The sequence below is a fragment of the Epargyreus clarus genome, unplaced genomic scaffold (genome assembly GCF_041222505.1).
Source record: "Epargyreus clarus isolate Ecla_fem2 unplaced genomic scaffold, WU_Ecla_fem_2.2 ptg000012l, whole genome shotgun sequence".
NCBI classification, from domain to species: Eukaryota; Metazoa; Arthropoda; class Insecta; order Lepidoptera; family Hesperiidae; genus Epargyreus; species Epargyreus clarus.
This window is the reverse complement of record NW_027332220.1, coordinates 781,506-794,562: the sequence shown is the minus strand read 5'-3', so window position 1 is coordinate 794,562 and position 13,057 is coordinate 781,506. Positions and strand designations below refer to the sequence as shown.

At 34.4% G+C, this 13,057-nt stretch overlaps 1 protein-coding gene and 1 long non-coding RNA gene across 2 annotated transcripts in view; one reads left to right on the top strand and one right to left on the bottom strand.

Moving 5' to 3' along the window:
• pigs (GAS2-like protein pickled eggs) overlaps nucleotides 1–13,057 on the top strand; it is a 107,109-nt gene that overhangs the window by 76,789 nt on the left and 17,263 nt on the right. Inside the window, exon 3 of the mRNA XM_073078003.1 lies at nucleotides 11,780–12,349. Coding sequence (XP_072934104.1) covers nucleotides 11,780–12,349 — 570 coding nt within the window. The remainder of the gene's footprint in view (nucleotides 1–11,779; nucleotides 12,350–13,057) is intronic.
• On the bottom strand, nucleotides 1,650–2,949 carry LOC140746021 (uncharacterized). Its single transcript, XR_012102738.1, has 2 exons — nucleotides 2,412–2,949; nucleotides 1,650–2,381 (listed from the first exon to the last, which is right to left on the bottom strand). It is a non-coding gene; the product is annotated as an uncharacterized LOC140746021 (long non-coding RNA).

Below are 13,057 nucleotides of genomic sequence, written 5' to 3'. Positions count from 1 at the left end.
GTAATTTTAAACATTTGAAATAAGATATTGCTTAAACAGAAAAACAGTCCCGTCCAGTGTCCCTTACCATACTCTTCAAATCAGAACACAGCAGCGCTTAATACTGCTGTTATCACGCAAAAATAAATGTGACGGTGGTGCCAGGAGTCAAAGCACAAAGCCACTTAGCAGACCATTCTACGGCTTAGTACTAATTTGAATAAAATATTATAATAAGTATGTATATATGTATGTATTTGCATTTTATATGATTCGAAATGAGTATCGATTGGCCTATACCGGCGCCGCGAGTGTTGCAACTATAACTTAACCACTACTATGAATTTGAAATCGACTCGAACTCACTTAGTACTCGATCGAATATTTTTTATTTAAAATTCCACAAATAATTATAGATATTATTACACTAGTGTAAAGTAGGTGATAAATATAAACCATTGATTTATATAATTGATTTGCATGTTGGATGATAAAAATAATTGGTATTATGTATTTGGTAATTTATAAATGCTGTTTTTGGTTTAGCTTTGGAGTACAAAAAACAATCCATTTTAGTTTTGTCTAATCCGAATAAACACAGGCGTTTTGATATTATTTAAATTTCTTTAATTATTATTTTATTACAACTACATCTGAATTTATTTCAAGCTTAAACAAAACCTCTACACAAACAATTATAATTTTCATTTTAAACAGCTTAGCCCACTGTTATACATTTATGTTTCACTACAATTAGACCTTAATGAGTCTATAATTATAGGCTGTAATAGTAACACCTAGACTGAGTCCATTTTATGCACTTAACTAAGATTATTATGTTCAAAGCGTGCTAATGCCACCAGGCCATATAAAGCAATGTCTGGTTACACCACAATGAATATGCTTATGGAATGCTAATTGCTATATGCATGTAATTTACTAGTGGTAATTTATTCTAAGGGTAGTAATTTTAATATAATATAATGCTCGTGATGTTAATAATCGTAATAATAATATGTCTATATCATAATGGATACCAATGGATTTTTTCATTTTAAAAATTGTCATTTAATTTTAGTCGTGATTCAATGAAGATAACTTATCTGATTATAATTTAATTTAAGTTCTTGTAGCGAGCGAGTGGTAGTTGTATTGACATTCAAAAAGTGCTCTGTAAAGAACCAATTGAAAAAAATGATTTCATTTGATTTAAACTTGAAGGAGTGGTTAAAATATTTCGAAAATTTCTTATAAGACTTATTAGTCCGGTCAAATTAGACATTCGGTGCTACATAAATTCGCAACAAGCTGAATTTTGGTACAATTGTTCAAAACCCGATTATAAACAATAGCTGAAAGTTCCCCATCATTCCCGTGTGTGGAAAAAAATTTATTCAAGGTCAAATGTCAAAAAAATGAGTTTTTCGCGATTTTCAGCAAAACGGTAAGTTTTATCAGAAAAATTTCACGGACTAAAATTGTAGATCATTAAATTATCTATAAAAAATATATCAATACTTTTTTTCTCACGAGACACCGTTTCGGAGATATCCGTAGTCATCGTTGATCGCCATACTTCAGTTTTAACCATAGCTTAATAGTTCTGGTATCTAAAGTCGTCGTTTTGCAAACATTTTTTAATTCATTTAAAGTGAACTGACAATCATCGCTATTTTCTATGTAAGTGAATATTTCTTCCATTGCCAGATCCGTAGCTTCATCTTTAGGACGACCGATTTTAGCTCCAGTGGTAGGTCTCAAGAAAGAAACATAGCAATCATGATGATATTTAGCTTCACAAGCAACTAAATCATGTTCAAATCCGACTCGAGCAACAACAGCTTTTGCTGTAGCATCGTCACGAGTCCGAGCTACTTCCAGAATTGAATTTATAACTTGAAGAGTACTTACGTGGCTAATTCGACGGCGGAATTTTAAAGATCTTTTTTTTTCATACTCTTCATTCAACTCCTGGCCACAAAATAAGCATTGTTCTTTAAAACAAAAAGCGGATTCACTGACACGTGACCTAGTACGAGGAGGACTTGCTGTGGAAGTACTGGCTTCTTGCTCTTCACGTTCTCTCTTTTTAGATGCAGCAATAGAAGACTTTCGGGTATAATTTTTACGACACTGTTCATGTATTGTCACAGATTTCTGATTTTGGAGATATTCCGAAAATTCATCTTCTCTTTCGATACTTGCATTAATCAATGTCTTTATACCACGTTCAACAGTAACAACATCACTTTCAGTTAAAAGTTTAGAACAAATAAAACAATATTCAGACATTTTTGTTATAAAATTCAAAATAGCACGATATTGGTTAGGATAAACACGTGTTTCCACTGTAGCGTACTGCTTCAGACTAAAATCATGCTATTTCATTTATCATAGCAGGTCTAAGACCCTAGCCACGCACACAATTGAACAGAAGACAGATGTTGTCCCAAGGCTACACTTACGTATAAATGAAGGGACTGGGTTTCATTTTACCTGATATTCTTATAGTTATAGCTGATGTATATTTTATATTTTAAGTGCAAGTTACAATGACCGACAGAAAAATATTTTAACCTATACTAGATAATATTACAACTCTAGGGATGAATATACGTGACGTACTCATGCATGTTATGACAATTGCAACTGTTACAACTTTTTACACTGCGATATCTCCGAAACGGTGTCTCGTGAGAAAAAAAGTATTGATATATTTTTTATAGTTAATTTAATGATCTACAATTTTAGTCTGTGGTATTTTTCTGATAAAACTTACCGTTTTGCTGAAAATCGCGAAAAACTCATTTTTTTGACATTTGACCTTGAATAAAAAATTTTCCACACACGGGAATGATGGGGAACTTTCAGCTATTGTTTATAATCGTGTTTTGAACAATTGTACCAAAATTCAGCTTGTTGCGAATTTATGTAATTTCATCCTAATTTTTTGGTCTAATTTGACCGGACTATATATTGTTCATGAATTATGTATGTAAAATATTTTAATTGTTTTCAATTGTTATGTTCTATATTTAAACAAGAAAGAAATAAACTTGTTATTATTTTATCATCATCGTTATTAATTGTTGAACATATTTCATATTTACTTATTCTAACACTTCTAGTCAGGTAATAAAGTAATAGAAAACAATACATACCTCAAAGGTTATATCGAAAAGAACGTAAAACTACTTGAAATCGAGATCCATTCGAGTAACAGTAGTAAGAAAGTTATGAATGAGTTGTGAATGAATCCAATGATTCATCTCGGAGAGATTAACGACTCAAACGTTTATTTATGACTACGTGAAAAGTGGGTAGTTATTCGTATTACCACTCAAACAATATAACACAAGTACACGCGAAACTCTACCTTATGGTAATAGCTTTACGATTGAGCTTAAAATGGGTTGGAAACAAAGATGAGCACGATATAAGGAGAGAGAATTGAAGCTTACGGCTTTTATTATAGAATTCCGTTTCTTTAAACTTGTGTATAGGGTGAGATTATTACTAATGGGGACATCTAAGCCAAAAGATCGTATGAACCTGTCTGTGGTATGGAAAAGAGTTGTTTATTTCGCTATATTAAGGGTTAGTTTTGCTTGGAGGGTAATGTAAAGATGGGTTTATGAGATAGGGTTGTTGTAGCGTGGGCAATTAGTTAGTTGTCATTTCATAAGCATTTTGTGTCAATCAATGATGCGTGGTGTATTTGTCGATGTTACGATGCGAGTGATTTCGGCAATCTCTAGGGGCTTATTAATATTTATGTAAATAAATACATGATTATGAGAAAGAGACATTTTAAGAGATATTTTGTGAGATAATACAGTTTTATGAAGCAACCTTTTGCAAGAAAGTTCGAAAATTATCCTTACACGGCTGTTTCATTTGAATATGGTACGGAATGTGGTCCTAATACATTAGGCATTCTAATTTAGTCCGCACTTAATAATCACCACAAATAAGATTAGAATCCTATGTGGTGCGTTACGCCCTTCAAGCTATACTAAAGAAGAACTTAATGCTGCCGTTATTAGGCATACGTAGGTGTGGCGGTGGTGACTGAGTCGCACCACAAAGGGTTCTTCTTTCTTCTTCTTTTTTTCTGTCAATAAGGTTTCGGTGATGAAATTGAAAACAAATGAATACTTACTTTTTAATACTTAAAATCATAGATTAGTAAAGATTACTCGCTTGTAACAATAAAAGGTAACCTTTTGACAATTGTCACTGTCATCTATTTTCGGGTTTGAAAAATATTAAAAAAAATTAGTTTCTAGATCATTTACGAATGAAACGATATTTCTTCGCACTTATCTTCGATTTCGTGTCTTAACTGCGCATGTCGGCATTGTTCCACGTAAATTACACCATGACAGCCATTACACGGCTGACAGAATTGTCAACCGTTTAAGTCATTTAACGGCTTCCTTCAATTACAAGGCAGTGAGATATCTATACTTATCTATGCTTAAAATTTGAATTTGAGTGAACCTTTTGTTCCCTCCAGATATTTAATTTAAATGTTAAGCAGACAACCTGAATTTGTATTTCGTTACATGCATCAAAACCATATAACCATTTAGGTACATACTGAGAAAGATGCTTATCGAATCTTACTTTCTACCTTTTAAACCAGTTCACAGATAATACACAATTTTTACAATCTCGAAAGAATAACATAATTTTCACGTAACATTTTCCCGCGCTCGCGTCAGCACAGATAATACAAAGACACATACACAAGGATACCATAGATTAAATATGAAATAGATATGTAATTGTACATTAGGATAAATACTAATAATTATGATTTGTAATTTAATAAAAATAATTCAAGAAAACGCTCAGGTATTGTATTTATTTAGTGAATAATATATATATGGTCAGATTATAGATAAGTATAGATATAACACCGCCTTGTAATTGAAGGAAGCCATTAAATTACTTAAACGGCTGACAGTTCTGTCAGCCGTTTAATGGCTGTCATGGTTAAGACACGAAATCGAAGAAAAGTGCGAAGACATATCGTTTCATTCGTAAATGATCTAAAAACTACATTTTTTTAATATATTTCAAACACGAAAATAGATGACAGTGACAATTTCAATTGTCAAAACTGGTTACATTTTCTTGTTAGGAGCGAGTAATCTTCACTAATCTATGGGTCAGATAGTAATGTTAGAATCTTCTATCACAAATTCTACTGTCTTTATATATAGAAACCTTATTTAATTTATTATTCTCGAAGTTATTACGAGTACTTCAGTTATTTTACAGTCTTTCTCTTTTTACAAATAATACAAAACGCAAGGGCATATCTATACGTTCTTATCTTTACGCAAAATATAACAATTGCATTCACATTACTTTACGGCCAATAAAAACCAAGAACCCACATTTCAGTACATAAAAACGTTGTAATAACAGTAATTTTGTCGTAAAATCTTAAATATGGACAACGTATTACGCGTTGCTACATTGAAAATGTTGACAATTGACCGATATTGTTTTAATTATGAGTTTTTTAATTAAAAAAGACCTAATAGGTATGTGGTTTTATAAAGGCGAGCAAATAAGCAGTGATCCAGCTGGTGTTTGTAAAAGTTCTCAGGGTTGTACTTACTTTATGTATTTTCGACATTTACCCACTAAAGGACATTGAAACTAAAACGTGTGAACTAAAGGTGATTTGAAATTTAAAAAGTGCTAACGCCGCTGTGGCATATAAAAATGGTTTAGGGGGTCCTCTTTAAAATGTCAAAACTTCGGACAAAAAGGTTGTTTGAAGGATTTTTCAGAGACTGTAACCCGGAATTACAGCTCACTTATAGCGCATAAAATATTAAAATATTCATCTTTTTTTCGCCGATAAATGGTTCAGTTATTTTAAGCAATTGTATAAAAAATACACAAAAGAGTAAAATGTATGTGTATAATTTGAACATTATATAGCAGCTAGCCCGGATTTAAAATACCTAACCAATTTTAAATAAAACCCTTTGATGATTACTATAAGACATACTAGCTGACCCGGCAAACGTTGTGTTGCCATATAAATAAAAAAATGTTAAGAGTGAACAACCTTTATCACTTAGGGGTATGAAAAATAGATAGTAGCCGATTCTCAGACCTACTGAATATGCATATAAAATTAGGTGAAAATCGGTAAAGCCGTTTCGGAGTAGTACGGTAACTAACATTGTGACACGAGAATTTTATATATAAGATTTAATCCTTATTATGTTTTCTTCTAGATTTAATTGTTTTGCATTTACATTTTTAATATAATAATTGTGTTGCAACTGCCTTATGGATTAAAACTGATTAATAAAATTTAGATCTTTCCCACAGAAAGGAAGTCAAAGACAACGTTAACCTTAACGCCAAATATAGGTCTATAATCATTACTTTTTAGTATCCCGAAACGAAGTATTTATTGTGGCATTTAATTATCCTTATTTAGCCTATAAGGTACTTGTTGTACCATCATGTTGTAGCGAGAAGCGAATGGAAGAGACTTTAGCTAGTTTTGTTTGAGACTCTACAATAATAGACTCATGATAGTGTAACATTTTTTTAGTGTAACATTTGGTTCGACTCCGGCGGCACCACTGCCACACCTATTTCTGCCTAATAACAGCAGTGTTAGGCGCGGCTGTGTTCCGGTTTGAAGGGTGTGGTAAGGGGGACAGACTTTGTGTGGCCGACCTCAGGTAGGAATATCTGATCCTCTCTGGGGTTGATTACAGATGTCCTTTGGCGGCAGTAGCCACTTGCCGTCAGGTGGACTGCATGGTCGTCTGCTACTCCTATATTATAAAAAAATATATATTATTTTAAGATAAAAGAAGATAATCGTAATTTTAATGTCTACTTGGCCGAAGTTTGAACCCGGAAACCTCTGTATGTCAGTCTGATGACAGCTTTGATTACTTGAAATAATTTAAAAAATCTGATGCATTTTTTGTGATTTAAAAATATGTATTATTTAAACGTGGTTAAGCTTTATCGAAAGTGAAGCTATTGTTTGTAGAATTATAGCCCAAGAATCTATATAATGTCTCAAAGTAGTCTAAGACTCCATATTTAGTCAATATTTTTAAGCTGAACAACTTTTTCCGTCTAATCTACTACCGAATAAGGATCATATCAATATAAGTTGCCCTTTAAACTTTTTCAGAAACTCGCTCGCTTTGCATTTTTCGCGCGTGGTCAAACAAGCCCTTTCACACCCTTATTTAGTCTGTGGTTAACCTCCGTTTGAACTTTAGAGATTTTGAATCCAAAAATGGTTGTTTTATAAAGTGTATTTTTTATGAATCAGGAAGAGATATTTTGACATTTACAGATGTTTACATTTTTTATTATGTTTTTAACGGATGTTGGTGCGACGGATGTAGTAAAGTTAATGTGTTACCAAATATATGTTTAATGGTATTTTTGGCGGAATTAAGATCTTGTAAAGCGCTTCTGACTAGTTAGGTAACTTTGTCGCTCGAAAATCTTGATGTAGCTGTTAAATTATTTTGTGACAATTGACGATTACTTTTAAGATGGATTATGTATTTTTTTAAATGGATTTTACAAAATAAAAGCATGATAATTTTTAAATAATGATTATTAAAAAATGATATTTTTATTTATTAGTAGGAATTTATATGGTTCCGGGGGCCAGTTCGTAGGTTCACTTTGGTTTTTGGATATTGCGATTTTTAATATTGTAGTTATTATTATAATGGTAAAAAAACAATTTCTTTGACAGTTTTTTTTTTAATTCTCGAATTAAATTGGAATCCTCGTTGCGTAGTTGTCGTTAAGCAGTAGATACTCAAAGGGTTTTAAGTTTGATTCTCAATAAAAGCATATATAAATGATATTTAACTATTTACTTGTCTATATAATTCCTAGTTTAGGGCTATACATGTGTTAAGGCGTTATTTATTTATAATACTTAAGTTATTATAAAACATACTACTTATATTCGAATTTTATAACATGACTAAATTCACATAGCACGTGATACTATTCAGAATAAACTTTGTTGAATGCCAACATGTAAATGTGAGAGTTTAGCCGGCTTCCAGGTACTGTGATTGACCTAGAATTCCTGAATTTGTATAACTCACGCATACTTGAATACTAGCGATATGCCTTTGCCTATAAATGCCTGTATAGATTTATACATGTGCCTTTTTATAATATAGGAGTAGCAGACGAGCATGCAGTTTACCTGATGGTAAGTGGATACTTGCGACCATGGACATCTGTAATCAACCCCAAATAGGATTAGATTTACCTGAGGTCGGCCACAGATGCGCCGCTACACCTGAGGACTAAGCTGGAACGCCTCGGAAAAGTATGTCTCCCCTACCACACCCTTCAAAACGGAACACAGCAGCGCCTAACACTGTTGTTATTATGTAGAAATAGGTGTGGCGGTGGTGACGCCGGAGTCGAACCACAAAGGGTTCTACCACCTTTACCTACCTACTATACACTTATTGCTTACATTATCTCGCAATCATGTCATATCACAATCTTATAAAATAAAATAAAAAGTGTCTATCTATTACGGTTCAAGACGTAGGCCCTGTGACAGACAGACAGACAGCTGAGTCTTAGTAAGGGTTCCGTTTTTACCCTTTGGGTACGGAACCCTAAAAATATTTGGTGATATATAAACACACAATTTAAATTGACATTATAATCAGGACATTGTATTTCGTATCGAAATGAAAATTATGAATTAATTGTTGACATTTTACAAAATATCCTATCAATTAATTGTCAATTATAAGTACAGATGGCCATGCGTTAATTTTTATATCACCTGTAATTACATGTACTATATAATTTTCGGTAATTAATTTTAATTAGCGTGTGTTTCTGTCTTTTTGAGTGTCGTTTACTGGCATATGAGGCATTCCATCTCAGTGTTCCAGAAACATATACGCCAGGTTACATACGTGCTACTTTCTTATTATTATTAGCGCGTATGTTGATTAAATAATGTATTATCAGATAAACTGGATAGTATTGTGGTGACTTCCCGGTAAGTGGTAGAACTAAGGTGGTAGAACCCTTTGTGGTTCGACCCCGGCGGCACCAGCGCCACACCTATTTCTACCTAATAACAGCAGTGTTAGGCGCTGCTGTGTTCCGGTTTGAAGGGTGTGGTAAGGGAGACAGACTTTTCCGAGGCGTTCCAGCTTAGTCCTCAGGGGTAGCGGTGCATCTGTGGCCGACCTCAGGTAGGAATATCTAATCCTATCTGGAGTTGATTGCAGATGTCCATGGGCGGCAGTAGCCACTTACCATAAGGTGAACTGTATGCTCGTCTGCTACTCCCATATTATATAAAAAAGTCACGTCGTCACGTCGGGGTCACCATTTTGGCGGTGGGACTCCCGCCGGGCTAGTTAATCATGGCCAGGGAGCGGCTGTGCTCCAACAGTCTCAATTCGGTGCTTGTATATATGCAAGATGTTGAGCAAACTTCGATAGCGTGATTCATAATAGTAGTGGAGCCATCTCTTGACGAGCGGGAAGTCGTGAAAGTATCATAAAGTACAATCTAATATTAATGATCAAAAGTATCTATTTATTTAGATAAATGGGTAATCTACTCAGCTGTTCGCAATTCGTAATGTGGCCTATTTCTGGGCACAGACTTCTCATAACTATTTAGGCCTGGAATTTTCTCCAGCACCCTCCAATACAGGTCTAGTAGCGAAATACGTTCCTAGCCTCTTAGTTAGGAAGGGAGACTGGTGCCCAGAGGTGGGATATTGAAAGGAATTTTAATATTATCAAAATAGCAAACGAGCATGCATTGGATGGAAAGTGGCAGCTACCGCCCGTGGGAATCTATAATCAACCAAGTTCTTTTATGCGTGCGTCTTGGATGCGTTGCTACTGTGACTAAATTAGAACACGCCCCTTAAATGTCACCACTTGCACCGATAAAATAGATATGACCTCAAAACTTAGACTTCTACTTGAAATAATGGGTTTCTTGACTAAATTAAAACGCCTCGTATAAAAGTCACTCACACCCATGAAATAGAAATGACCACAATCGAGAACTTAGATTTCTACTTGAAATTTAAGGTAAAATAATATTTACAGATTAAATTAATACCCAACCAACATTACGAATAAGGGTATGTGTTCCATGTAACGATATCTATGTAACCACTTGGTTGTAACTTTCGTTTTAATGATACATAAAAACTTCGTTAGAGCTGTCCTTTTTTGGTGATGATTGGTGCACTATGGCCACTTGTCTGATAGTATGCGAGAATCTAAGACGATGGTGGAGCTATAGAAATACTATATATGGAGCTGTGCCTATCAGTGGTAATTTATAAAATCACAGAGTAATAATAATAATAATAATATAGTGTAATTATAATAATAATAATAATAGAATGATTGACAATTAGCTCTGAAAAGCGTTATTTTTACATCCTCAGTTATTTTTACATCCTCAATTATAAAGCATAGAGCGAGCTTACGAACATATATGAACGGTAAGCACCGGTCAGAACATCATCACTACGCAGTGCATTGCGAAAAGTCAATATTAAAATTAAAATTTCGATTGTTTGTTAATAAGTATCGTAATAAGAGAGGTGGACTGCGTAACTAAGATAGTGTTAAGAACCTATAGCAAATCTGCCTACTATTTACTTTTTGATGTGAAACATCTATAGCCGCACGTAAAAACGATTGCTGGCGTGGCGACGCATGCCGTGGCGTAGTGTGTACGGTGTGGCGACGCGTCGCCATGCGCAATCGAATTCAATAAATAGTCATCGTTAGCTGGAAAAATATCGTAATATTTTATTTTATCATTATGACATATTTAGTTCCTATCACAATATGTTCTTTTCTGCATATTACTTTTACAAAATAATGTCGATGTTTCACATCTGCCAGGCGTCCCGTGACGGCTCACATTTTTATTTTATTTCTTTACAAACCAACAATTCGGATACTAAATCTTTGCAACAGAATTTTTGCAAGGAAATATAACCTCCTTTTGTATATTTTCAAAAATGTGCTGTGCAATGTTTATACTGTCAAATGATTTTCTTGCTACAGTTACTAGTCGATATGGGTGCAACTCCTTAATAAGATCGATATGATTCTAAACTTAACTAAACCAATGATACCAAATTTGTATGTGGCGCCGCGACTCGGTACTTACATATATCACTTACTTCCAGTTATTTTATATTTAGATAATTTTGCAAGCAGCATGAAATAATTTGAATTAATTCAATTCGCTCAATAAATAAGATGTAAAGTTTGAGACGTCACCAGTCCGTAGTGCTAGGTGTTAGCACTAGGATGGAGGACTATGCCTAAACTCTTTTCGCTCTATACGGACACTTTAAATTATTCGTGTAAACGTTTAGGGCCTTGACATTTTTGTTATAAATTAGTCGACAAATTTAAAGGTAACTTTTCCTTATAAATTCAAACAAATTGGTACACCATCGGTTTACCTATTGTAATGCCGGAAATTTGCTCTCGTTATAAATGTACACAATTTAAATCGCACATACGCAAACATATTTAGTGACTGTTTCCTACTAGGATCTATAACCAAAGTTATAAATAATATATTTTAGTTTAAACATTAATATTAAGTTACATATGGGTCAATAACTTAAACTGTAAATTTGTAAATAAATAAATTATACCGTATGGCAAACATATTTTTATCAGTATATCTTTTTATCAATATCAGCGTTATTAACGTAATCTATCTTTGTTTCAGCACGCGAACCGCGTCCGAGAATCCGCCCGACTTATCCTCGAATCCGCTGTCCCCGAATCCAGAATCGAAGATGCCGTGATCCTAGCAAAAGCTCTCCGCTCAAGACCCCCAGTCAACATGCTCCCAGCGGCCAAAGCTGGGACCTTCTTCGCCAGGGATAATCTCTCCAACTTCATTGATTGGTGCAGAAAGGCGTTAGGCATTCTCGAGTGCCTCCTCTTCGAAACTGATGACTTGTGCTTGAGGAAGAACGAGAAACACGTCGTGCTTTGTCTTCTAGAAGTTGCTAGAAAAGGAGCTGTGTTGGGTATGCCCGCACCACTGCTTGTACAGATGGAAAAGCAGATTGAGAGGGAATTGGCTGGTGAGGAGTTAAGACCAGATGATTCAGCACTCGGTCTAGTGCCTTCAGGACCGCAGCCGCAACTGGTGACGAATGACTTGAGGAGTCTGGACGAGAGAGTCAGGGATTTGGTGGAGAGATGCTCCTGCCCCACACAGTTCCCGATGGTCAGGGTGTCTGAAGGAAAGTACAGGATTGGAGACACCAGACTGCTCATCTTTGTTAGGGTAAGACAAGAGACTTTATATCTTCTTCTTTATTCTAATTTCGCCTAATATTGTCAAAATATTGAATCTCTGCGGTCGTTCTTTTTATGACAAACCGGTAGACTAGACTTTTCCGGTTTTCCACAAATGGAAAAATTACCCAGTGACACCTATAGATTATATTATGATGCCTAAAGTAACTCTACCATACTGCTCCAAAGTAGGTTGGTGGACTTCAAAAATCGTGTAATCTTCGCAAACCTATCAAAATTACAATTATTTCACTATCCACAACAAAGAATCGTACAAAATGCACCTTTTTGTTTATAAAAAGAGCCACAACTACTTATACTGATTACCATAAATGATTCACAGAAACTTCACGATTAGATAATATAATCTTATCGTTCTTCATAAACTAGATACTCAAGTAAATAATGTCAATCGGTCATGTTGCACGTTTCCTGTTCACCTCCGAGCCTTACTTATGATTAAGCATGAGCATCTAAGGCCATTTGCACACGACGCAAATCTTAAAATAACAATCACTGTCGTTGAGTACCATATTTTTATTCAGATTAGACGCTTTATTAATGTTATAGATATTTTTAACTGGTTCGTAAACTATGTTGTTTAGTAAGACGTCCATAACATGACTGTAAGAATATGTTATTGACAATTTAAATTAATTCAAGTGGAGCTGGGGCTACTTCACGATATGCGCTATTA